At 52.7% G+C, this 24,146-nt stretch overlaps 1 protein-coding gene and 1 pseudogene across 18 annotated transcripts in view; one reads left to right on the top strand and one right to left on the bottom strand.

Moving 5' to 3' along the window:
• AGAP1 (ArfGAP with GTPase domain, ankyrin repeat and PH domain 1) overlaps nucleotides 1-24,146 on the bottom strand; it is a 550,747-nt gene that overhangs the window by 393,823 nt on the left and 132,778 nt on the right. For 3 of the 14 annotated variants that reach the window (XM_082466337.1, XM_082466336.1, XM_082466338.1), the window contains exon 1: nucleotides 556-2,016. The exons of 4 other annotated variants lie outside the window; for them this stretch is intronic. In XM_082466337.1, coding sequence (XP_082322463.1) covers nucleotides 556-1,522 — 967 coding nt within the window. In that variant the 5' untranslated portion in view covers nucleotides 1,523-2,016. Of the gene's footprint in view, nucleotides 1-555; nucleotides 2,024-24,146 lie in introns of those variants that run through there. 7 more of the 14 variants (XM_082466334.1, XM_082466342.1, XM_082466331.1 and 4 more) reach the window with 4 other exon arrangements.
• On the top strand, nucleotides 1,402-23,977 carry LOC309663042 (large ribosomal subunit protein eL21 pseudogene; annotated as a pseudogene). Of its 4 annotated transcripts, XR_014268419.1 has the most exons (3): nucleotides 4,735-9,945; nucleotides 10,831-10,924; nucleotides 13,070-17,422. The product of XR_014268419.1 is annotated as a large ribosomal subunit protein eL21 pseudogene (transcript). The 4 variants fall into 4 exon arrangements; XR_014268420.1 differs by lacking the exons at nucleotides 4,735-9,945; nucleotides 13,070-17,422 and adding an exon at nucleotides 1,402-1,516 and having other exon boundaries at nucleotides 10,831-12,209; XR_014268417.1 differs by lacking the exons at nucleotides 4,735-9,945; nucleotides 10,831-10,924; nucleotides 13,070-17,422 and adding exons at nucleotides 1,424-1,516; nucleotides 22,650-23,977.

The raw sequence follows: 24,146 nt of genomic DNA, 5'->3' as shown, positions 1-24,146 counted from the left end.
GCAGCGAGGCCACATCGCAGCACTCAGAGATGGTAGTGCCTACAGGGAGACCAGGCTTGGGGGCGGAGATAGAAATTAACCAAGATGAACACCGCCTCTCCTGGCCACGCAGCACCTGCGTGGTAGCTTCCGGGGCCAAGCCCCAGCTCCCTGCTGCAGCCCACAGGTATCCCAGCCGGCAAGCGCGCGGTGCAGCACGAGCTCACGGGCCCGCTGATGGAGAACTGGCTGCGCCAGCATCTGCGGGAGAAAGGCACCGCTTGGCAAGGTTATGTTTCCCTAGACGGGCTCCCAGTGGCTAAAGCGACAGACCCTGAAAGGCACCAGCACACGCAGCTGGGAGCAGGGGCAGTCAAGAACTTCCAGAACTGCAGTATGACGGGAAATACCGCAGTACCGGAGTTCACTTCCAGCACGGCCACTCGCCGGCTGGTAACCTGGGAGGGCAGGTCCCTTAGCCGTTCCCAAGTCCCGGCGTGTTCTGCCAGGCAGGCCGCTGCGGGGCCCCCGGCCGGTGCCCACCACTGCCCTCCCCTGCCCGGCCGCGCTGCCCACCTCTGCGCGGGGACCCGTCGATGCTCTCGGCGCTGGACGAGTGCGCGTCGGCCGGGACCCGCCGCAGGCTGCTGAAGTAGCCGCGCGGCCGCGAGGCGCCGCTCCGCGGGGAGGGACCGCCGGTCGCGCCGTCCCTGCGCGCGAAAATGCCGCTGAAGAAGCGCAGCAGCCGGTGCTCCAACGCCGCGCCGGAGCCCGCGGCCGCCGCCCGCGCGCGCTCCAGCCGCTGCAGGTCGCTGTTGTCCAGCGTGCGGTTCTTGCTTTTGCTGCGCTCCCAGCGCTCCAGATCCGAGAGCGCGTCGTTCTTGCTGAGCACCTCGCCCACGTCCAGGGTGTTGCGCTTCTCCGAGGCGGGCTGCCCGGAGGCCGCGGGCTCCAGGGCGGCCCCGGGGTCGGCCACGACCTCGCCGCCCGGAGCCCAGGCCAGGCTCCCGGAGCTGCTGTGGCGCCTCCCGCGGCCCAGGGCCTGGCCCCGCGGCGCCTCGGGCCCGCTCCAGTGCCTGAAGCTGAGGCTCCGCCGCAAGGGCGCGGCTCGAGCCCCCTCCACGTCGGGACTGCCGGGAGCGGGCGAGCCGGGCCCCTCCTCCGCTGCCGGGGGGCTGCCGGCCAGGGCCTCGGGCTCCGGGCCGCGTGCGCACGGCCGGAGCCGCCCGAGCTCCAGCTGCCCAGTGCTGCGGGTGCGGAAGGTGCGGAAGTCCCAGCCGCGAGGCCGGCGGCCCTCGGGGTCCTCAGCGCACGCCACCTCCTCCGCCTCCTCCACTAGCCGCCCGGGTGCGTCCGGGGAGCGCGCGGGCCGGGGCCTCCGAGCCGGGCGCGGGTCGGGGCCGCCGGGGCCCGGCGCGCCCAGCTGCTCCTTCCGGACCATGGTCACGGAGATGCGGTAGACGGTCTTCCTGGGGGGCGTCCCGCGCGGCATCGCGTCCGCGGGCGGAGACGCGGGTTCGCCGCTGTCGTCCAGCAGGTACATATCTCCCGGGACCGCGGCCGCCGCGCCGCCCGCCGGGGCTCCGCCGCATCCAGCGAGCCGCGGGCCGGGCCGCACGGTCGGGGCGGTCGCCGCGGAGGGCGGGCGAGCCCGAACAGGGTCCACGCCCCCCGCTCACCGCGAGGGCCGCGCTCAGGCTGCGGGAACGGCGCCCCTGGCGCCCGCCGGCCCGTGCGCCGCGCGGCCCGAGTGCGGGGGTCCGGGTCCGGGGCGCCGAGCCATGGGCCGGCGGGGCCGGGCGGGCGGGCGGTCAGGCGTGGGGACTGTCTCGCCGGCAGGTGCGGTCGCGGCGCGCAAGGCCCGGGGCGGGCGGCGGCGCCCGCGGCTTCATTGTCTACGGCGCGGGGCCCGCTCTCATTCTCGGGCCTTTTCTGCACAGTTCGGCGGCTCCGCAGCCTCCTCCACTCCGTGGGCTCGGGACACGCGGGCAGCTGCGCCGGCCGCGGGCGAGGGGCTGGCGGGCGGCGGTTTAAAATGGAAATGCGCGCCGGAGCGGGGCGGGGCGGGCAGGGGCAGACGGGCAGGGACCGCGGGCCGCGCGCCCAGCCCGGCTGCCGAGTCCCGGGAGCGCGGCGGCGGCGGCGGGCGCGCGGCTCGGCGGCCAGGCCTAAGCGCCGGGGTGGATCGCCGCCGCCGCGCGGACCGGAGCCTCAGGTGCACTGGCTGGGGGGGTGGGGGGTAAGGAGCGAGCGCCCGCCTGAACCGACACTCTGGGGCTTGGCTTGCAAAAGCAAACAGAATATGGACCATCTCTCACCTGCTGAGGGTTTATAGGAAGAACCTCTCCTAATCAAGGAGCTTTGAAGGAGCGACTCAAAAGGCTTGTTTTCAAAATCAAGGTATCTTAGGTACTTGTTGCCCTAACTGTACAGAGGAGCAAGTGCACCCCCAGGAAGGAGAGAACAAAGAAGGGCCCAGGAAGGCAGCATCCGGCGATGGGGGTGCGGTTCACACCAGTGCCCTCCAAGTGAAGGACCGTGCAGTTTCACTCCTAGAATAATATTTTGGAGTATCTTCCCAACGGGTGGGGAAAAACTCCTGACAGGCAGGCATTTGCTGTCTTGGATAACAGGCCACAGAATACAGTGGCTAAGAGCAGAAGAAAGCAAAGAAGGCTGCCTGTCCCAGCCCTGCTTGTTCATTTCCTTCCTAGAGGCCTCAGTTTGTACACCTGTCAAGGGGGGATGGAAAAGAAATACAAAAACAAAAACCCAGTACCTAAACTCTGAGCATTCTTGTGAGGGCTGAATTAGCTGAGACTATGGGCAGGCATTCTGTGTAAGTGCTAAATATTTACCACTAGTATTGTTTTTTAATCAACGGGTTGTTTTTGTTTTTAAATATTTATTTATTTACTTTGGCTGCACTGGGTCTTAGTTGCAGCACGCAGGATCTTTTAGATGTGGCATGTGGGATCTAGTTCCCCAACCAGGGATCGAAGCTGGGCCCCCTGCATTGGGAGCGCAGAGTCTTGGCTGCTGGACCACCAGGGAAGTCCCTTTACCATTAATATTTAGTGTTGATTTTTCTCCCATCATCTTCCCACCAGCTACCTCTTGGCTCTGTAGATACTGGTTCTTCATATTATCTGATGCAGCACTATATTCACACGTACTTGATCAACACATAAGTTCTTCATGCTGTCCTGAACATAGATCTCTCTGTTTGAAAGCTTCAGAAGGAAAATGTGGTAAAGACAAGGTCCACTCATCAAACCGGATGCTTTTACACAGCCTTCTCTAGTCCTGGAAATGCCAAAGACTGCTGGGAGGCTGTTTCTAAGAAAAGTGCTCGAGGCCAGGCCAGGTGTGACTCTGGGATTAGACAGCTGTTCGCAAGTGCTGATTTCCCTTCTTTAATCTCTTAACAAGTAATTATGGGGCAACTGTTGTGTTTATGGCACTGAAAAGGATATGAAGATGAATCGTGAGGTCTCTTACAAAGGAGATTATAACCTAGGAAATCTGGATTTTACCTCAGAGTGAAATGAAATATTTGGATTTGATGAAATAAACCAAAAGTTGGTTGAGTTTATTTTTAAAAACATACTTTATGGCATAGAGGATTTTTAGGGCAGTGAAAATACCCTGTATGATATAATGATGATGGATACGTGTCATTACACATTTGTCCAAACCTATAGAATGTGCAGCACTAAAAGTGAACCCTAATGCAAACGATGGACTTCGGGTGAGGATGATGTGTCAGTGTAGGTTCATCAGTTGTAACAAACGTACCACTCTGGCGGGGTATGTTGATGGTCCGGGATGCTCTGTATGTACTGGGGGCTGGGGTGGGGGCGGGGGGGGGGGATGTGGGAATTCTCTGTACCTTTTCAATATTGCTATGAACCAAAAACTACTCTAAAAAATAAGGATTTTTTTTAAGTACTTTAAAACACCTTTGACCACCCTCAGTGGCTCTACCTGGACACAAAATTGCCACTGTCACAGGCTCACAAGCTCCATCCACCTGCTCTTGGCACTAAAGGATTCAGGAATGTGTCTCTCACATGTCCTCACTGCAAAGATAGGGACCCCAGGACAGATCAGTCTTACCTTTTGAGTTTCAATAAAAAGCCCCCTTTGTATAAGACACAGATCACCAACTTCTAGAGCTAGAGCCAGGCAATAATCATCTATCAGAATGAGGTTTCTAGAACCCATAGGTTAGGGGAACGTGAAGGCTCAGAGAGGGTGTGTGCTTTCCCCAAGGCTACGCAGCTCATGGCTGAGAGCTAAACTTGGGGTCACACCGCCTGTGCCCATTTCCATGCTTCAACATCATTTCTTTTGTCAGTGTTCTGCTTTGTGGACATCAGAGAGAGAAACAAATTTGAGACTATTACTGCATTTGACACTAACTGAACACAAATGATATCTCAACATCTCAGCAAGTTTTCACTTATTCATTTTTCCATTTGTTCATTTATTCATCAAATATATATATTGAGCATCTACTGTGGTGCTCCGCAGTGAGAAGGTAGAGTCTCTCTGTCCTCCGAGAATTCACAAACCTGTGAAAGACGCTGCAGTTCGCAAGGCCAAGTGATGTAACATACAAAGACAGAGAGGAGAATGAAAGGGTGGTACAGGGCGGTGCCCAGCATGGTCTGATGGACGAGCTCCCAAAGAGACAGCAAAAGCCTCCAATTTTACAGCTGTCGAGACTTAAAGGTCCACCAGGTCTATAAGCAGAGAAACTGAAATTCAGCAATGCAGAGAGGCCAGGATCTCTGTTAGGACCAGAATCCAAGGCCCTAACTTAGCCTGGCATCCATTCTCACTAGTGTTTGAGACCATGGCAACTTCCAAACATTGAGATGAATTTTAATATGAAATCAGCTGCCCCATAAGATATAAAGTATATCTTGTTATCTTGGGCATTCACAGAGCCCAAGGTGGGGAAACAGCATTTCTTTAGAACTCAAATATTGAACTGTTAGGGTCCTTCCAATCACTCCGCGGTTGTCTGGAATCCAGCCCGGGTTTTGCACTTTGCCGCCCAAGGATGCAGGCTGCAGAGTAGAAGATTCCATTCTATCCACCTTAGATAACTTGGAATCTTAGATGACACTGAACGAGGAGACCTCTTTCTGCTATAGCCGGTGTTGTTCACTATCTTTCAGTGCTTTCTGCCTCACAAGTAGCACCCATTTTCCATACCAATCGTAACGATTCCGTGTGAGGCCTGATCGTCTGCACTGAAAAACCTGGGAGAATGGCCTCTCCCTACTGCCCTGGATACATGGGCTCTTCCGATGCAAAGAAGACAGACAGAGGCTCAGACAGAACCTGCCCCTCCAAAATCGAAATCCTTTCTCACAGCCAGACCTGCCTTTGAAAAATAAAAATAATCATACTATATGTGTTCAGGTGGGCATGACCGCTTTATCTTCCTGTTGCTTTTTAAAGCAGCCCTGCTAGACCATTACTTCTTGAATTTTTCCATGCCATGGAGTATATCTGTATCACCATTTTGGCTTTAAAAAAAAAAAAAAGAACGGAAGACTGTAGTCGATCTCACTGCCACATCAAAACCGAGCAGCCGGCAGGCAAGTAGGCAAAGCCTTGGCACTGCAGAGATGCCAATGTCAGAAAGGGAAGGACCACATGGGGGTCCAGGAGAGGGGCCAGCCCTACCTACACCCCCATTCATCACCTCGGCAGCTGGCTTCCCTCCCCCCGTCCCAAGTTTATGAGATCCTTTGGCCACCCTCCACGACTTTCCTGTCCTGGGCCATTTCTAGCTGCCTATAAATTAAACATCCTGCATGAAAATACTATTTTGCAAGCTTTCCTAGAGCTGATCAGCCTTGTTTAAAGGAAACCCCTGGTAGTCAGCAGAGCCATCTGTTCCGCAAGCTGACTTTCCAACTAACAGAACTTGCCAGCCAGTCATCGCATTTACAGGATCCTGGCAGAACCACATCTGTGGGCAACAGAAACCTGCAACCCGTGGACCGTGCCCTGGCCTCTGCACGCCCACCCCAGGAGCCATCAAAGGACCCCTCCCCCCGTCACGGGGCACGTGACAGCCTCTTTTCTGGCAGCAGGCTGACTGACAGATACAAACAGGAAGCAAAGACAGACATGTATGTTTTCCTAACAATTTCATGTTTTACCTTTTGGCAGAAGACTCGAGTCAGATCCTTGCAGGAGGAAGGGTTTCTGATCTAAGATCTACCGTGATGCTCAGCTTCTGCAATCACCCTGCCTGGGCTGAACTCATTAGGGGCCCTATTTTCCCTCATTTTATAAACTGCAGGTTCAAGTGGAACTCAAGTGAGAGGCCCTTGAGTCACAGAAGGACAAGGCACGTGCTCAGTCCCTGGGGCAAGGGCATTCAGCAGAAGAAAGACCACAGGGGGCCTCTGAGCACCTACATCTTACCGGCATTCTTGCTCAAGGAACGACAGCGATGCAGTCACTGCCAGCCTAACGACGGGACCGTGTGACGTGTACGGATGCACAGACATCCCAAGGCAGCGCCTGTGCTCCACACACTTCCATTTTAACAGGAAGCCCCAAGGTGCAGCCTCAACGGGCAAGACAGCCATGCTCCAGGCTTGAGTGAGGAAACCAGGTCAGCGACTACTGGTCACAACTGAACTTGGTGTGACCTTAGAAGAAAGGGTTTTCTCAATCCACTGCCCGTCCGAAGGCATCCTCAGATCTGAGAATCAGGCAGTTTTGTCCCCATGGAAGCCAGACAGCTGGGTGCCCCTGCGGGTGGGCCGGGGCAGAGGAGGGGCCGGAGACCCACGCACCCACCCCCAGCGGTAGCTCAAGTCCAGCTCAGTATCCTGCCAGCAGAGGTTTCTCTGGGAGACCCTCCTGCGGATTCCAGGTGACAGGTGATCGCTACAAGATGCTGGCGGTCGGCCCCACACCTGCGCGGGGCAGCAGCTTGGGCGCTCACACTTGACTTGCAGACGATTTCACGTCGAAGGTGAATCAGGAACAAACACCCTGACAGTCGGTGGACCTCTGACAGCGGGGGTTGACACGTGTCACAAATAACCACCAACCAGAAGAAAGTGTTACATGTGATAAGAAGAAGGCGGGGAAGAGGAAGGCAGAAGATTATTATTTCTACCTGAAACACTCAAAAAAAAAAGGTTTCCGAAAGGGAAGCGGTATCTGGCCTTCATCCAGAGTGGGGTGTGTCCAGCGCAGCGCTCTGGGCATTCTGGGCTGGGCCATTCTTGGTAGGGGCGCAGTCTGTGCATCGTAGGATGTTCCGTTAGCAGCACGCTGGCCTCTGCCCACTAGATGCTAGGGGCACCCCTCCCCCCGTCGGCAGATACTGGCAAATGTCTCCTGAAGGCAAAATGCCTCGGGCGGGTCCAAAGGCACAGGTGAGACACACCCACGTGAAAAGGGGACTAGGGGTTCCCGTCTTCTCAGCTATTCATTTTACCATTTTATTAATTCAGCCAGTTCTGCCTGCCTCTGTTTGTAGTAATGAAAAGCTCTAGACAATCTCTCTACAAAAAGAGAAGCAATGATGTCCTGTAATCCTTCCCAAAATACGAAGAATAGCAGGAGTTCCAGAGGAGGCCACTACTGGTCCTCATTCTGTGACAGACACGTCATCAGTTACAATTAGTTTAAATGAATAAGTATCATGGATGTGATTAAAACGCTGGAAAGGAAAAAACTGAAGTTTGGCCTACCTTAATTATTTAAAATCCAAAGCAATGTTGTATTACTTTTAATCAGAAAATGTCCTAAGCAAGATGCTTGGAGGCTTGGACCCAGGAGTGCCTTCCAGCACTGCCCAGGTGTGGACAGAGCACGTGGGATCTCAGCTCCCGCCACGAGCCCCTGCACGGACTTGTGCGCAGGCCTGACAGGCCACAGACCAAGGGCTGGAGGTACTTTGTCACACGGTCCGCTCCTGCACTAGCTCAGGGTGATATCACTCCATCCTTTGCAAATGGGAACCGCTGTTTAAATTACAGCAAGCTAGAGCCGAAAAGATTTTAATTTGACCCATTTCACAGATACAGCAGCTGAGTCCACGGGAAGCCACCTGCCTGAGGCCAAAGGGGAGGAGCAGAGGAGAGGGCCCTCCACACAGCTGGAACAGGAGCCCCTAGGAAACCTCAGAGCCACTTAAGCAGACCAGGGAGGAGCAGTCTTGATTTCAGAAGTATGCCCCTTGTCAGTTATGAATAGATTCTCACTCCCAAATACAGGAGTGTGTGAGAAACATCTTCATGGTCTTCCTTGCTAAGTGTCAGGCACAAGTGACTTAAGATGCTGACAGAATGAAAGCCAAGCCTACTCCCTGTCACTTTATGGAAACAAATGCCAACACCCCATGGAGTGACAACCAGAGCAGCTCCCACCTAATGTCACCCTTGCGATGCCGGGCGCTGGGCTGCAGCCGGGGCTCCCCGCAAGGACGATCCCCTTTCCCGGCCTCCAGCTCTCTGTGGCAGTTCAGCTGATGAGTCAGAAGGATTTAATCAAGGGCAACACACAACTTTGCACCTGTCCCCTGAACAGCTGCAAAGAAGCTCTGGAATTTGTGTGGAGAAAACCCAAGAAACTCCTACAGATTACCTAACCCTCCCAGCCTTCGAGTGCATGAGGGGCCGAGGGGCCGGGCTGATCTGGTAACATTTTCCTCTGCAGGATCCACCAGAAGGGATTCCCCTAACAATAACATCTGCCCGATCGTCGACAATGAAAACCCAGGGAAGAGCCTTTCAGCTGGAACTGCCATCTTCCAGTAATTTGCCAAAATGACCAACACAAAGGGAAAGAGGAGGGGCACCGGCTACATGGTCTCTAGGCCTTTTAGAAAACATGGAGTGGTTCCTTTGGCCACATACATGCGAATCTACAAGAAAGGTGGTATTGCAGATATCAAGGGAACGGGCACTGTTCAAAAAGGAATGCTCCACAAATGTTACCACGGCAAAACTGGGAGAGGCTACAATGTTACCCAGCATGCTGTTGGCATCACTGTAAACAAACAAGTTAAGGGCAAGATTCTTGCCAAGAGAATGAATGTGCATATCGAGCATATTAAGCACCCTAAGAGCCGAGACAGCTTCCTGAAACGGGTGAAGGAAAATGATGAGGAAAAGAAGGGAGCCAAAGAGAAAGGTACTTGGGTTCAACTGAAGCGCCAGCCTGCTCCAGCCAGAGAAGCGCACTTCGTGAGACCCAATGGAAAGGAGCCTGAACTGTTGGAGCCCATTCCCTATGGATTCGCGGCATGATGGGTGTAAAGAAAATAAAAGACCTGGACTGTAAAAAAAACCAAAACGAAACACAGGGAAGAGTCTGATACGGACCCTCCTAACAGCCTCTGGAGTAAAAACAAAACACCACGAACTGTCAAAGAGCAGCCACCTAAGTGTGTGTGACAACAGCTGGACGTTTACCAGGCTGGTCTTTAGATCCATGACCCCAAAGATTCGTAAAATCCAGAACTTCTGTGAAACTAAGAATCGAGAACACAAATAATGCCGTGGGAATTATTATCCGCACTGCTACAAAGCTCACCATCAAGAAAAGCCTATTTGAACAAGAGTTATCACTACTGCATCCTGTGTGGGATTTGGCTGCAGAGATATCTGGAAATCTTTCATCTGTGCCCAGGGGACTTGAAGGTTTGATATATTTTTCTCTAAGTGCTGAAAACAGCATGTGAAGATGCCTGTTCGAAGCCCAAATCCCCCCCTCTGCCCCAAATCCGCAGTGGGAGACATGTGACCAGCCTCCTGCCTTCGTTAGCCAATGTGTCACCAGCTCCGTGGTCCCCAGGCTCAGAGGATAAACGCTCCACGGCGGCTGATGGCAGCAGCCAGCCCCTTGGTAGTTACAATGTGCATTAGAGCTCTGGGGACAGAAGACGAGTGGGTCGCCGGGATGAGTTCTGACACGGTTAAGATGGAACAGAACATCTGTGCCTTCTCATCTGCTTGCCACACACCGGTCATCAGCACCCAGTGCACAAGGAGTAGGGGCGAGGGGTGAGGGGTTCCTGGAGCAGGAAGGTGGGAGGGCAGGGGGGCGCAGGGGAAAGGCAAGGCTGGGTCTCTAGCCCAGACAACTAGGGCAGCTCTGAGCTTCTTTACCTAGTTATGATGTTGTCCTACGCTTGCCTCCTTTCAAAAATCACCACCACCAACCCCAGGACCTTCCATGAAAAAAGATGGACCGAGGAGGGGAAGGATAAATAAATCAGCCACGGCCAAACAATCCACAGGACTCAAAATCTTTACTGACTCTCCCCTCCAGCGTCATCGCTGTCCCCCCAGGAGTGTTGCTAACACTTCTGTGATCTGCCTGGCAATGAACCAGCACAAGACTTTCCAAAATTTGGAAAAGGAGGTTCACGATGCCTAGCCTGCCGGCTCTGGGCACCACTGTGGGTGGATCTAGGGCAGCCTGAAAAGCCTCTAAACTACAAAGTCATATAACCTAAGATATGACTAGTTGGCTCTGCAACAAGTCATGTGCAGAGCTGGGGTTCAGGCGCCATCCCTGGGTCCCTCTTCTCCTGTCCCTCTGTCACAGCCACTCCACCCCAAGGGAGGCGGCCAGGGCGGCCGGGAGAACCTGGTCACACACACCTGCCTCCTCAGCCCCAGTGGCCTGTCCTTCACTGGCTTCCAGAGGCTCCTCCCACGGCCACACCCAGAACCAGCGCTGTCCTACCATCCTCAGCCGTTCTCTGCCCACAGCCCTCCATGCCGGCCAGCCTCTCCTTCCAGAACTGCACCAAAGCAGTTATTTTAATGAACCCTCTCCTTCCCAATCCTTCAGATCCTTCTGTATCCGGCAAAGGCCGAGAGACGTCTCATTGTCTACACCAGCCACTGGTGCCTCGGAGACCTCTGCTCCTGCGCTCCCCACAAAGGTGGGTCCGTCCAAACTCCACCCCACTGGACCGACGCTCCTCACACGTGTCCACGGCCCGGCAGCACATGGCGCCCACCCAACCCTCTGCATCTCCAGGAGGCTCTCGTGCAAGCTCAAGCGTGGAGGCAGCGGGCCCACTGCAGATGCTCGCACAGCAGGAAGGGCTAGGTGCCAGCAGCCTGCAGCCCTGGGCTCCCACCCACCCTCCCCGTTCCAACTTTCCGGGCTGACCGCCCTCCCTGAGAACGCCAGGGCACCAGGCCCTCTTAGGAGGACTTCAGGCCAGCGTTCAGGGCGGCCTCACTCTCGAGCCTCACAACCACACCCACGTCTCCCACTCAGAGTTGGCAAACGGACCCTGTACCATCCATCACAATCGTGTCCTCTCCTTCGGCCAGGCCAGCCCATGAAAATGCTCAATTATCTCCCATTTAATAAGAAACAGAAACAAGAGCCTCTCCTCCATCTGCGTGCCCTTGGCCTCTGCCAACGTCCTCCCAACTCTCCTTCCTCCCTCCATTTCCCCATCCTCTTCGTCCTCCACTGGATCCCCACAGCAGGCGGACCTGGCTGCCCCACGGCCCAGCTTAGCCCATCCTCGGGCAACCATCCTTTCTGCTGTGATCGGACTTTTAGGGCACAATTCTGCTCAGACCCCCAGAGATTCATGTCACCTGCAGAGGAAAATGCCCACTCCTGCACTGGTGCCCCAGGCCCCAGACAGCCCCCACTCACCCCTGCAGTATAATACAGCCACCGGGGTGCCGGACTCCAAGGCCAGAATGATGCAAACCCCGTGTGACTTTGGGGAAGTGACCCTGAGTCTCTGCACCAGTCTCACTTACGCAGTCAGGTGATACCCACGGGGCAGATGAGACGACCAGATGCGATGACGTCTGTGAAGCACCGGCCCCGGCGCTGAGAGCTCACGTGTGTCATCTGCATCCCAAGTCTTCCCTGTAACCCATCAAACTGCTTCCTAGTCCTGACTCACCTCCCCACCCAGTCTCACCACTGCCTCCTGCTGGGGCTGCAGGATCAGCTAACTCCTCTCATCACTGGGGCCCGGGCTCGGGTGTCTGTGTGTGGCCTCCCCACCACACACACCTGTGCACACCCCTTCTGGGTATCGATCCCCCTGCTCTGACCTGCCATTTGCCATTTACATAACCACCTCCCCCAGAAGATCAGGGTTCTTGACATGGGGCCACCAACTTTATCTCTAAACCCCAGCCCTTATCAGCGTTCTGCTTAAGAAATGCTGCCTAATGGTTCACTCGATCAACCCAGGTGGTTCACTCGATCAACCCAGGTGGCTGATCCAAGCTGAGTCCCGGAGGGGAGGGGTAGTGCCTTGGTCGGTCATGTTACAGATAACGGCAGAGGTCAGCTGACTTGCTGGCCCTGCCCCCCCTCTGGGATGCCCCAGTTTATCCCGCTACACCGCAGGGCCACCCAACCCCCTCTGAGTTTATCTACAAAGTCTCCAGCGGTTAGGGAAAGACTCGGCGAAGACGGTGATTCATTTCTTCCCCTGGCCACAGAAAGCCTCAGCTGCAGCTGATCTTGGGTGGCTGCCCCCTGAGAAAAGGTGCCCCTCCCTTGGTGGAAAACAGGCAAACATGATGGGGGGGGGTGGCGAGTTCCCAGAGCCTGACTGCCTGCGGGGAGTACACCCGCATCAGAAGCTTCATTTTAGGGAGGGGAGTGCTGGTCACAGGGCAGACAGTCTGCAGCCTCAAGAAGGCCTTCCTTGGAGGGATCCCCTGGTGGGGCTGCTCCGTCCCTGCCCACCCCTCGGGCCTGGGCCACACCCACTATGCAAAAGGAGGCGGGTGGGGATTCGCCCAGAGGTCCCCAGCCATCCCGGGATGGGAGTGGTCAGCGGGGATTCAGCATACAGGGGCTACCTGCCGAGCACTGGGCCTTTCCAGAGATAGAAGGAAATGCAGGCTATTGAGCCAGGTGCTTAGAACACCCTCGAAGAAATACAACACCTGAAATAACTTAGAACTCTTTAAAGGGAGGCTACTAATGGGACCTCCCCCGGAGTTAATGCAAGGATCCAAAGGCTCTGAGCCCCTGGCACTTCAGAAGTTCTCAAAATAATGGTTTTTCCTCACTTTTCAAATGGCACATTCAGGGAAGCTGTCAGGAGCTGTGGAGGACCCACAGGGATGGCCACGCTGCAAATACCACCTCGCTGCACCCAAACCGTCCGAGAATCTCCAGAGAAGCGACAGCTGTCACTGGAAATCTCTGGGCGCAAAAAACGGTGACCTAGGCAGCAGAATGTTCATGCAAAAGGCCTTTTTCTCAGGAAGACTGCTCTATGGAATTGTAAGTTCACACCCAAGGAAATTTAATACTTGGGATGGCCATCCACGAAAACCACCGGCACACACCACTCCTCTGGAACTTGCCAGCGTTCACAGGCTGTCATCAAGCAAAGGGATGAACCTGGGCTTGCAGCCTGCCCACACCACCTCCCCCAGGCTGCAGTGCAGGGGCCTGGCCCACTTCCTGCGGCCAGGCCAGGGGCGGGTCTCACTCGTGGCCAAGAATGAAGGGGCCGTGGTGTGGCCATTCTTTGTAAGCCACGCATGCAACACGCTTTCAGTTTACCCGCTCCCTTCCAGACAAGGTGTAAAAAGGTATTTTACATCGATCGAAGATTCCCAGTACCAAAGCCTAGCGTGTGCGGCTCCGTCCTACCAGAGGTTTAACCTTTGAGGCTTCGAAGATACCAGGCCACCAGCAGGGCAGGCAGGGCAGGCAGGCCCACCCCCAAGCCAGCCCTTCTGGCACTTCCGCCCAGACCCCCAAGGAGCCGGCTCCCCATCACCCTCCTGCAGCCCCGGCCCCCCCTCACGGGGCCTTCAGGCTCAGCCAGAGCAGCCCTGGGCCCCTCTTCCCGATGTGACCAAGGCCAAGGCTGGAGGAGGGCAGGCCACGGCCAGGCTCAGCCAGAGGCCCTTCACAGACGCTTTGACACAGTTCATCCATTTTATTCCCCCAACGCCCCGATGAGGCAGGCACTGTTATTAGCCCTAGTTTTACAGACTTGGAAAGTAACTCGCAGAGAGGTTGAAAAGGTGCCCTGGATCTCATTCCAGGTGTGCCCTGCCCCACCCCCTCCCCAAAGTACCGACTGCACCCAAGGGGTGAGGCCGAGCCCACAGAGGGAGGCTGCACTGGAAGTGAGGGTGGGGAGACAGGGTGAGAGCGCGTCGCGGGAGAGGGTCAGGGAACTTCATCTTGCTGCGGGTGGTGCTGGGTGAAGAGGTAACAGACTTCGGAAGCAGGAAGGCAGAGGGAGTGATACACACACACACACACACACACACACACACACACACAGACACACACGACACGCCCCTCACCCAGCTCCACGCGATGGGAAACTGAGAGTTCAAGGCAGCCTGGGGTAAAACAGGCGCCCATTTCACTTGAATCTCTAGGGACAAGGTACCAGTCCAGGGGTGAAGATTATCCCCAAATCCCTCCCTCAGGGCTGAGCAAAGCCCTAGGCTCCCTCCTCTTCCCCGTACAGGCTTTGAGAGGGCTTCAGCCTCCAGCCAGACTCCAGGGCAACCCTCCCAGGAAAACCTAATGGCCCCAAATCACCAACCCACTGCCCAGTCTACCCGCTGAGCCCGCCTCCTCCTGGGGAGCCCCCTCTGGGCCCCCCTGAAACCTGCTCCCTGCCCCCCACCCTGTGTGCCCCCAGGGCCCTCTCACCCCTCGTCCCGGCCCCTGACCCCTGACCTCGACCCCGGAAGGCAGCAAGGAAGTCTGTCAATTGCAGTGCTCCCTTCCCTAAAGAGGATGTACTCACTTACGAAGCCATAAATTCTTAGCATCAGACACACTCCGGATACAATTAGATCAGGACCACCGCGTGGGCATCAGGAAAACTGCCCATCCCCCAGGGGATCCAGAACTTTTGTGGTTTTGTCAACTCAGCTCCTCCAAGGGTTATATTAGCAGCGTTATTTCTAAAGCAAAATCTCGTCATTTCTAGTAACAGAAGATATTTATTTTGCTAACAGAAAACGGTGTGCACAGAGAAGCAGAAATGCTTTCCAAAAGGGTTAAAAGTGTAAAGGAAAATGTCCATAAATGATTAATTGGCTACCAAGGTTTTAATGACCTTGATGACCAAGACCAACAGTTTAACGTTCATAATGGCGTTTGAAACATCACTGCTCTTGTCTGCTTGGGCTGCCGTCACAAAGTATCACAGACTCGGGGGTTTAAACCGCAGAGATCGTGTTTTCTCGCAGCTCTGGAGGGTAAAAGTCCAAAGTCAAGGTGTCGGCAGGGTTGAGTTCCCCCTCCATGGCTTGTAGGTGGTGTTTTTTCCCTGTGTCTCCGCATCGGCTTCCCTCTGTGCCTGTCTGTGTCCTAATCTCCTCTTATAATATAGGACACCAGTCTTATTAGATTAGGGTCCATCTTAGTGCCCTTATTTTAACTTAATAACCTCTTTAAAGGCCCTGTCTCCAAATACAGTCATATTTTGAGGTACTGGAGGTTAGGGCTCCACAGCTCATGGCATCATCGAGATGGCATCATGGTTTAACCAAAAACAACAACGATTCTTAAAGGAAGGGATGCATTCAATATCTAATAGTCCCATTTGGATTTACAAAAGGCATTTTTCGCAGCAAAAACTCAAAGCAAGCCCGACATCAACAAGGTGCTGCCATGCTCAGCTCAGCTCCCAAGCTCCCCAGGCCCCAACGGGAGTAACAGTCACTAGTTGGTGAAACTCAGGACAGAGAGAAACTCAGCTTTTTCCGGAGGAAGCCGAGTCTCACCCCCCCAGGCTCACTGCCATCCTCTCGGGGAAACTAGGAAAATTCACAGCACACGTGTGGGCTGGGATCAGTCTTGACTCTCGTTTCTACCTTGTCATGGACGTTACTGGATTCATTTAAAACCAGGCGTGTCTTGCTCCAATATTAAACCAAAACCCATGCGTATGGTCAGCAGTTTCAACTAAAGACCCCTGGCACAGAGCGGTATGCAATGCTTCTCCTTTTCCTTTGTAGCTCTTATGTTCAGACTGCATTGTTCACTAGGCATAAAGCAAGATTTTAGGCTTAGAAGTCAGTTCTTTCTTTTTTTTAAAGTAGCCCTAAGAACAGGTGCATGAGGACTGTCCGGCCAAAAAGGTGTGTCACGTTCAAACCCGAGCCTCCACAGTGGTGGTCAGGCACCAGGATAAATGAAAGCAATATTCTCTCCCGCCTGCTGTCCCCATCAGCAGCAGGCATGACCTACCCCCCAGGCCAGTGGGAATGGGCTGTGGTCTGGCGGCAAAGGACGACTCCTGTGTCCTCACAGGGAAGGGGACATGCAGTGGACGGCCTTCCCGGACAAGACGCTTTCTTCCCTTGTCTGACTGAGCCTGTGCAGCCCTGCGAGTTACTTACTGGAAGGCTCAGAGCCCCAACTGCCTTGCCTTCCTCTGCACTGCCCCCTCTGATCCAACAGAGGTTCGCCCACAGCACGCAGGACAGAGTCTCACTGGGGGGATAAAAAGGAGGCTGGAAATCTCCACTGAACAAATTCAAACATGAATAAATCATGCTTTCTGGAAAAAAAAAATATATATATATGGTTAAGTTAGATTACTTCCCACAAAGTAAGGAATTCTGCTCCAAGGCGACCCACAGAGCAACAGGGGAGCCACCTGCTTCTCTCCAAGGTAACTGCTCCACTCAGGGTGCGGCTCACACACAGCCTGGCTTGAGAAACACTTTGTTATTAGTTGATCAGATAAAAGCACTCAGCAGGGTCTGCTCTCTCCATCCGCTTTCACTTTGGAAGTTGAGGGTAGGGAGTGTAACACTGGTGAAATAAAGGCATGAGGATCAAAAGTAAAGTGAGGTGAGCCTGGGATGCTTTTGGACACCTAATTAATTCCACGTTCTCAATTCCAGCATGAATTAATTTTCAAAGCGTATGTCTGCTTTTAAATCTATGCTGACCTTGGGTGGAATGCACAAATGTTTCTGTTATCACACAACTCAAAAAACAAACAAACAAACAAAAACAACCTGGGGATCACTCTGGGTACAGTAATTAATATTTTTTATTCATGAAAGAGCTTGTTTGAATATGATTCAATCAGAAAGTCATTTTCTTTCCAAGTTTGCTGGGTTTCCTATATGAATGCAAATCATAGTGACAAAGACACAATCTAAAGATTGAAAACCCGCACTGCTTACTCCTTATAATGTTTAAATTTGGCCCAGATAGAGCCATGAGAAGCAACTCAGAGAATCTGATAGAATACGTTGGATATTTTTATTCTCATTTTCTTGAGACTATTTGCCTTCGTGAAAATAAAGCAGAGACCCATGATGGAGCCTTTTCAGATGAAATTATCGTCAAGCGCTGTCACGTGGGACGAGAAGAGACAGTCTTTAAAAAGTCCTGCGGGTTAGGACTGGAGCACGTCAACTTTAGGACTGGCCAAGGGGGACTACTGACTGCCAATATCTAGTTCCTGTCACTTGAAATGTGTCACGGTCCTGGGATCACTTCATCTCCACTAAACCCGTACACGGACGTCTGTGGATGACCTTGGACGGGGTGGACCACTCTTTACCCTGGTCTCTACCTTCGGACAGTGATGCTGGGCCCATTAGATTTTCTCTGGTCATCATTCAATCAGCAGTATCCATGATGCAGAATACTGTGCCCTTTTTCGATCTGTCATATATCAAAATATTCCATTGGAAAGTCTGTTTCCTTCATCTTGCTATTGTTGTTACATAGTTAAGCAGCCCCAGCTGTTCAGGAAATACCACCGCAATGAACACATTACTGGGCAAAGAAGAATGAATGGAGGTTCCTGACAACCATTCCACCGGCTACAAAGAGGCCAGGAAAAAAAGAGCCCAGGTTACATGAAATACACAGTTATGAATAAAATCCCTCCGCTGCCTTTTATCACCTCATCACAGGCCAGACTGAAATAAGCAGCTGGAGAACACTGATTATAATCTCCTCTCAGTACCGGTAAGATGTTTCTTCTGGTTCTTTCTCTGTATTTTCTAAACTTGACATGTATTGCTTTTAATAAGAAAGGCTATTTTTAATGGTTAAACTTGGACTGGGGCTGGCTTTCAACAATTTTGTTTATGCTCTGAGCAAGACAATGACTTTAAAATCTATCTTTACATCTCTCTCCTCAAGCCGACCACCTTTAAATCCTGACTGTTTCCCCTTTACTACTTAATCCATCCAATAATAAACAAAGTTGGCACAAATCAGGCAGAAGAGAGCAGTGAACCTACGCCACTATGCTGTATGTAGCAAAGCAAGAGGGGGCCCCTGCACAATGGCTGGGTACCATTTCCTCCCTTCAAGAGGAGGAAACAGGCTTTCGGAGGTAAAGGACTTGCCCCAGGCCACACAGCTAAGGAGAGAGGACGGTTTAAGGATTCCTGGCGAGGTCAGCTGACTACAAAGCCAGGCCCTTTTCCTTCCCGGTGCTGTGCTGCCTTCCCACCCTTGCTGATCACTGGAAGAACAGGTATTGCTATCTTTTACACTTTTGTTTACCTCCAGCGCTGAGCCCTCTTCCCCGAGGTTTCAGCAATGTCTGTGCAATAAAGTTCTGAAATCTCCTGTGTTCACATGCATAGCCCTCCTCCAGCTGTCCCCTTAAGGTGTAACCAATGTCGTCACCCCACAGACATGTGACCAGGGAATTTGCTTAGGGCGGTTCCTCAAGTGTGAGTGAACCCACAGGGAGAGGGTAGGACAAGAGTCTCAAGACGTAGGAACCCAGCAGGTGGGTGGGCAGAACCTCGATGGGTAATGGACAGAGGCTGGAGTGTGACCAGGTGGCCTCGGTGGGGTCCCCTGATAAACCTGGAAGCCAGGCCCAGCCACCCGGGGTCGGGTGGCCTGCTCCAGAGGGACACACTTGCAGCATCCTTCCCTACGCCTTCGGAAAGGCCGTCAGCTAGTCTCCTGCCCAGTCCACGTGTGTCTTCAAATGAAGGCAGGCCGACCCCTCTGGTATGATCTACGGTGGGCGTCATCCTGTATTTCTCCCTCAGTTAAATAACCATTACAAAACTGAGTTCAAAAACCAAAAAGGTGCCCCAAACCCTAAGCATTTCCTACTAGAAGACACTTTGTGTAATGTAAGCCTAATTTGCATCAAGAGAAGACATTTTCATCGATGCTACTTGCCTTACCCCTTCCATCCTACTATAAAGTAGGCTACTTTATATCCTTTTTGGAACACGACAGGGTAGAAATACAAATTACTCCATCAATTGTTGTGAAAATCTCGTAATTTCCTTAGCTTAGATTCCTAGAAGCATAATTCCTGGGTCAAAGTGTACAAACCATTTATCCATTCACATTTCCAAACTGCTTTCTAGAAAGGGCAAATTATTTCGACTGCCCCGTCATTATTTGGGGGCCTCAGTGTTGCCCGTCCCCTACCCACCGATAGACAGGCTTCTTTGGGCCACCGTCCAGCCCATCCCCACAACACGGCCACAGGAATGGATACCTCTGTGTCACTGTCACCACTGGTTTTAATCTTCGCTTGTTTGCTCAAACAATGGCATCTCAGATTAACTAGGTTTCGTTCATTTACCTACAGGAATTTTCATGTTCATTTGCATGGGCTCTTTAAACATGAGGAACAGCCACTTGTCTGGAACATTCAGTGCAAGTATGTTTTCCATAACGTGTCAAAATGGAGATCAGAGTACATCAAAAAAGATTTTCAAGAATACTGCTATGCAGACATCAGAGCATAGTTTTCTCGATGGTACCAGATCTCCCTCCCGGTTGGCACTGCCCACAGAGTGGCAGCCCATCTTGTCTCTATATTGGCTGGTCTTGAGGCTGCCAACAGTCAGAGGCTGGGGTTCTTCTGAGCAGCCTAGCTCTTCCCACAGAACATTCCTTGATAAGTCTTTCTAGACTTTTAGCCGCAGTTGAAGCTAAACTCACAGGTCTGTAATTTGCAGAAACCACATTTTTGTTTTCTACTCTGAAAACGGGTACTTTTTATCACGTTGAATTTTCTGTGCCCTGTTTGCCAGGTATTCTTCAGAACAGCAGGGTGGTAGGGGGAGGGTAATCTCATTTACAAGAATCCCCCGGACCTCAGAACTTATGCAAGCCGTAGCACAAGCGTCCAGTTTTATGGCCTTTCTTCTCTGCTGTGTCCCCAGTGCCTAGAACTGCCTTGAAGAACAACTAACACATAACGGATGGAGGGAGTGGGGGAGGGGTGATAAGGAGAGGCCGGGAGGGGAGTGAATGAATAAACCCACAAACCCACCCAGCTCCCAGCGCAGCAAGGGGCTCCCTCACACCCTCTTCACTCCTCCTAGGTCTGATCAATGCTTACTTTCATCTTTTCCATCCAAAGCTCACTCTCCAATCAAAAACACATTTTTCTGATTGTCCACCAACATGGTCATCGAGTTTGATTTACTGAATTCTATTGCCTCGGCAACTCCATATATTAACTCGAGCTAGAGATTAAAAAGCCACTACTTTGATGTAAAAGGCACTCCAGCGTAAATGATAAGAGAAGCCAGCTCCTGATCTAAATGAAGAGCTGAAGTGCTTCTAACTGATTTCATCTCCATCAACCTCAGGACACCTAGGCACAGCCCAGATCCTTAAATTAGTGACACCTGATACACTGTATAGTCCATCGCACCCTTTAACATCCAGTGCTCCTTGCTTGGCGTGCGGTTCCCGGACCAGCAGCGTCAACAGAGAACGTGGCACAAGTGTTAGAAATGCAGACCCTCAGGCCTCACCCCAGACCTTCTAAATCAGAATCTCTGGGGGTGGAGCCCAGGAAGCTGTCTCAAGAAGACTGCTTCTTAAGTATCTCTATTCAAGTGTGCAAAGCGCTGCTCCAGGACACAGAGGGCTGATGTCCTTTCTGACATTTCTGACGTAACAGCCCATGTTAGATAAACACTTTAGCAAATGTCTTAAAAAGACTGATTTAGTAAAACGCCAAATGTTCTATTTCCCCACCCTTTCTTATTTCCCCTGAATTCTGGAAGAATGGTACGGCATTGAAGGATCATTAAAGTAACACATTTTTAAAAGACATATAACAAGTGTGAAAGGCTTTTAAAGCATGACAAAGTCAATGATGGAATAATGGAAAAATTTTAAATCTCCTGGAAGTAGAGGCAGAACTGCACCCAAAATGTCTCTAGGACTTATTCTGTAATAGGAAAATAAACATCTCCTGTAGCCTCACTCCCTCTTTTAGAGGAAACTGCCCTTCCCCTCCGCCCCACAAAAGTCCTCTGGGTCCTGGAGCTCTCTGCCCAGTGACCACACCCACCTCCCTCCTGGGGCCCGCCTCCTCCAGGGAGCCCCCTGCCCATCCCTAAACAGCAACACAGCTAAATTCCAGTGCATGTCAAGGGTTTTTAAATAAGCTTTCTGGAAATGTCGAACCGCCCTCCTTTGGGACCCTCACGAAGTCACAGCGTTCTGAGTCCTCCAAGATCCAATCGGAGGAGCCACGGTACTGACAGCACCAGCAGGGTGACCACAGTTGGACCAGCGATCATCCCGATCAAAGTTCACGTGCAAGTGCTCCAAGCACCACGGGCACCTGGGCATGCGCATTTTAGATCTGATCACTGCCCCCATCAACTTCCGGAGGTGGAGACCACTATCCCTCTCGTTTTTCTACATAAAGGGCTAGAGACTTGGAGGGGAATCACTCAGTCACACAGCAAGCCGTGTGCAGGAAGGGAAGGTGCAGAAATCTAAACCCAGTTCAGCCTGATTCCAAAACACCTGCTCCTGATTTAAGAGATAGAGAAACAGTAGGAGGGGCGGAGGATGCCCTGCGGGGAGCTGCCTGGACCGACCCATCCTTCCCCACTATGGCTCTAGCGCGCGGGGTGTGGGAGGGGTGCCCTGCTTCTCACATCCTGGGAACCGAGCCCCACAGCTGCGGTTCTGCGGTGGCCTCCGCGCCTGTCTTCGTATGGCTTTAACTTTATGGCAACAGCAACTAGAAGATGGCATCACCCTGAAGAGGAGGAACCGTTTTTCAGGCTGTGGCTGGATTCACCGTGGACATGGAAAACCCTCTCTCCAGGGAGAAAACCACTCAGGCGAAGTACCCTTGCTGCTGACCTTCTGGAACCTCTGACTTCAGGCACTTTAACTGAGACAAGTTTGACATTGTCGCCTGCAGACTCCTCATGGGTTCTCATTACACAGTTCTCCATATGAAGTGGGACGGAGCTGGCCCGTCCGTGGCCCATCAGAGGCCCAGGTGCAGGGACAGTGCGTCGTCACAATTTCACGACCCACCCTTAACCGAGAGGCTAAAGGTCAAAAAAAGAAACCAAAACTCACTGCCCTGGGGGGCACAGGAGGCAGAGGGGCAGGAGGCTGGGGGCAAGCAGGCAGTTGTGGGAAGACAGAAGAGATGGAAGTGGCACTGTGCCCACCGGATGGACTCGACCGTGGCCAAAGCTTCTCAACACTGGCCCACAACTGTGCAGGGCTTTCTAAGAATAAAGGGGGGTGAGGTTCAAGAGAAGAAGGCCCTGTGCTAATCTCAGTCACCCCAGTACTCTTGACCTTCTTGTATGACTGTGTTTGGGGGTGGGGATGGGGAGGCTGCATTAACTGAAGGATTTAATTTTTCTGAATGGCAACCATCTGCTCTAATCCAGACTGATGCGGACGCGGTGGCTGTGTGGTCCATGATGCAGACACGGAGGGGGAACCCCCAGGTCCCACCTGGGCCCCCCTGAACTGGTCAGCCGTGAGCCTGGACCACAAAGTGATGATGAGACTAAAACTTGCATGGAAGTTCATTCCAGATCTCAAATTCTACCATTTTTTAAAAAACGTTATTGAAGCACAGCTGATTTACAATGTTGTGTTAATTTCTGCTGTACAGTAAAGTGATTCAGTTATACATATATACACATTCCTTTTTAATATTCTTTTCCATTACGGTTTATCACAGGATATTGAATATAGTTCCCTGTGCTATACGGTAGGACCTTGTATAAATCTATCCTATAGATAATAGTTTGCACCTGCTCATCCCAAACTCCCAATCTTTCCCTCCCCCAAATTCTACCATGTTAATTAACATCAGGGTTCCTTTCGTAGGCCACTACAAGTGACTCCTCAACTGAAAACCTCGATAAAGTTCACAGGCCTCTGTCTGATCTGAAATATTCAGGTTACTCAGGTGCCCTCAGGTAAACATTTTTCTCCCTCCTGCTCAGCAAATCACTGAAATACGCTAAGGGTAGACCCGGGATCAACTGTCAAGATGATAAACTCATCTGCATGCAGTTGTGACCAAACATTTGACTAGCCTCTTAAAAAGCAAACAGAAAGCCACCCTCCGTGTCACTGGGCACTCTTCACTGTCAGGACACAGACCCCCGCGTCGACTTTCCAGAACGAGGACGGCCTTGCTCCCCTGACCTCCGTCACGCTGGCTACATCTGTCTCCGTGAGCAACTCCAGCCCACCTTTCGTTTAGGGCACAGTTAATTATTTTTCTGCTTTAATGCTACTTTCTCGTCCTAGGGCAGTGCGCAGGTCTAAGATCAGGAGCCCCTATCTGCATGGTGTTGCCCCCCTTACACTTAAACGTGTTATACAAAAGCCATTCTTACAAGAGAGCAAAGCTGATGCGCTACCAGAACAATCTGTGTGTGTAAGTCAGCACATCGCGCGCCGGGCTCTCCAGCAAGAGCTCACGGCGCACCGGGGACAGGAGTCCAGCACAGTCCACTGTGCTGTATTTCGGTCACGTCTCAAATCCCAGAGCCCATTTAGCCAACTTCTCAGAGACTGCCTCCTGGTCTGAGTGCCTGACTCTGCTTTGCCTCGTGCTAATTCGATGTGGACGTTTGAATGATTCCCTCCACGTGGAGAGGCTATCGTGGCTCTCCCGCCCAGGGGATTAAGAGTCTGCAAGTGAACTGTTTATCCCAGGGCAGAGAATGAGGACGAGCTACTCTCAGATAAACGGGGCCTCGGACTTCCCTGGTGGCGCAGTGCTTAAGAATCATCCGCCTGCCAGTGCAGGGGACAGGGGTTCGATCCCTAGTCCGGGAAGATCCCACACGCTGCGGAGCAACTAAGCCCGTGCGCCACAACTACTGAGCCTGCGCTCTAGAGCCCGCGAGCCACAACTGCTGAGC

The sequence above is a fragment of the Balaenoptera physalus genome (genome assembly GCF_965194825.1).
Source record: "Balaenoptera physalus genome assembly, chromosome: 6".
Lineage (NCBI taxonomy): Eukaryota > Metazoa > Chordata > Mammalia > Artiodactyla > Balaenopteridae > Balaenoptera > Balaenoptera physalus.
Note: the sequence above shows the minus strand (reverse complement) of the source record. Positions and strands in the feature narration are given on the sequence as shown.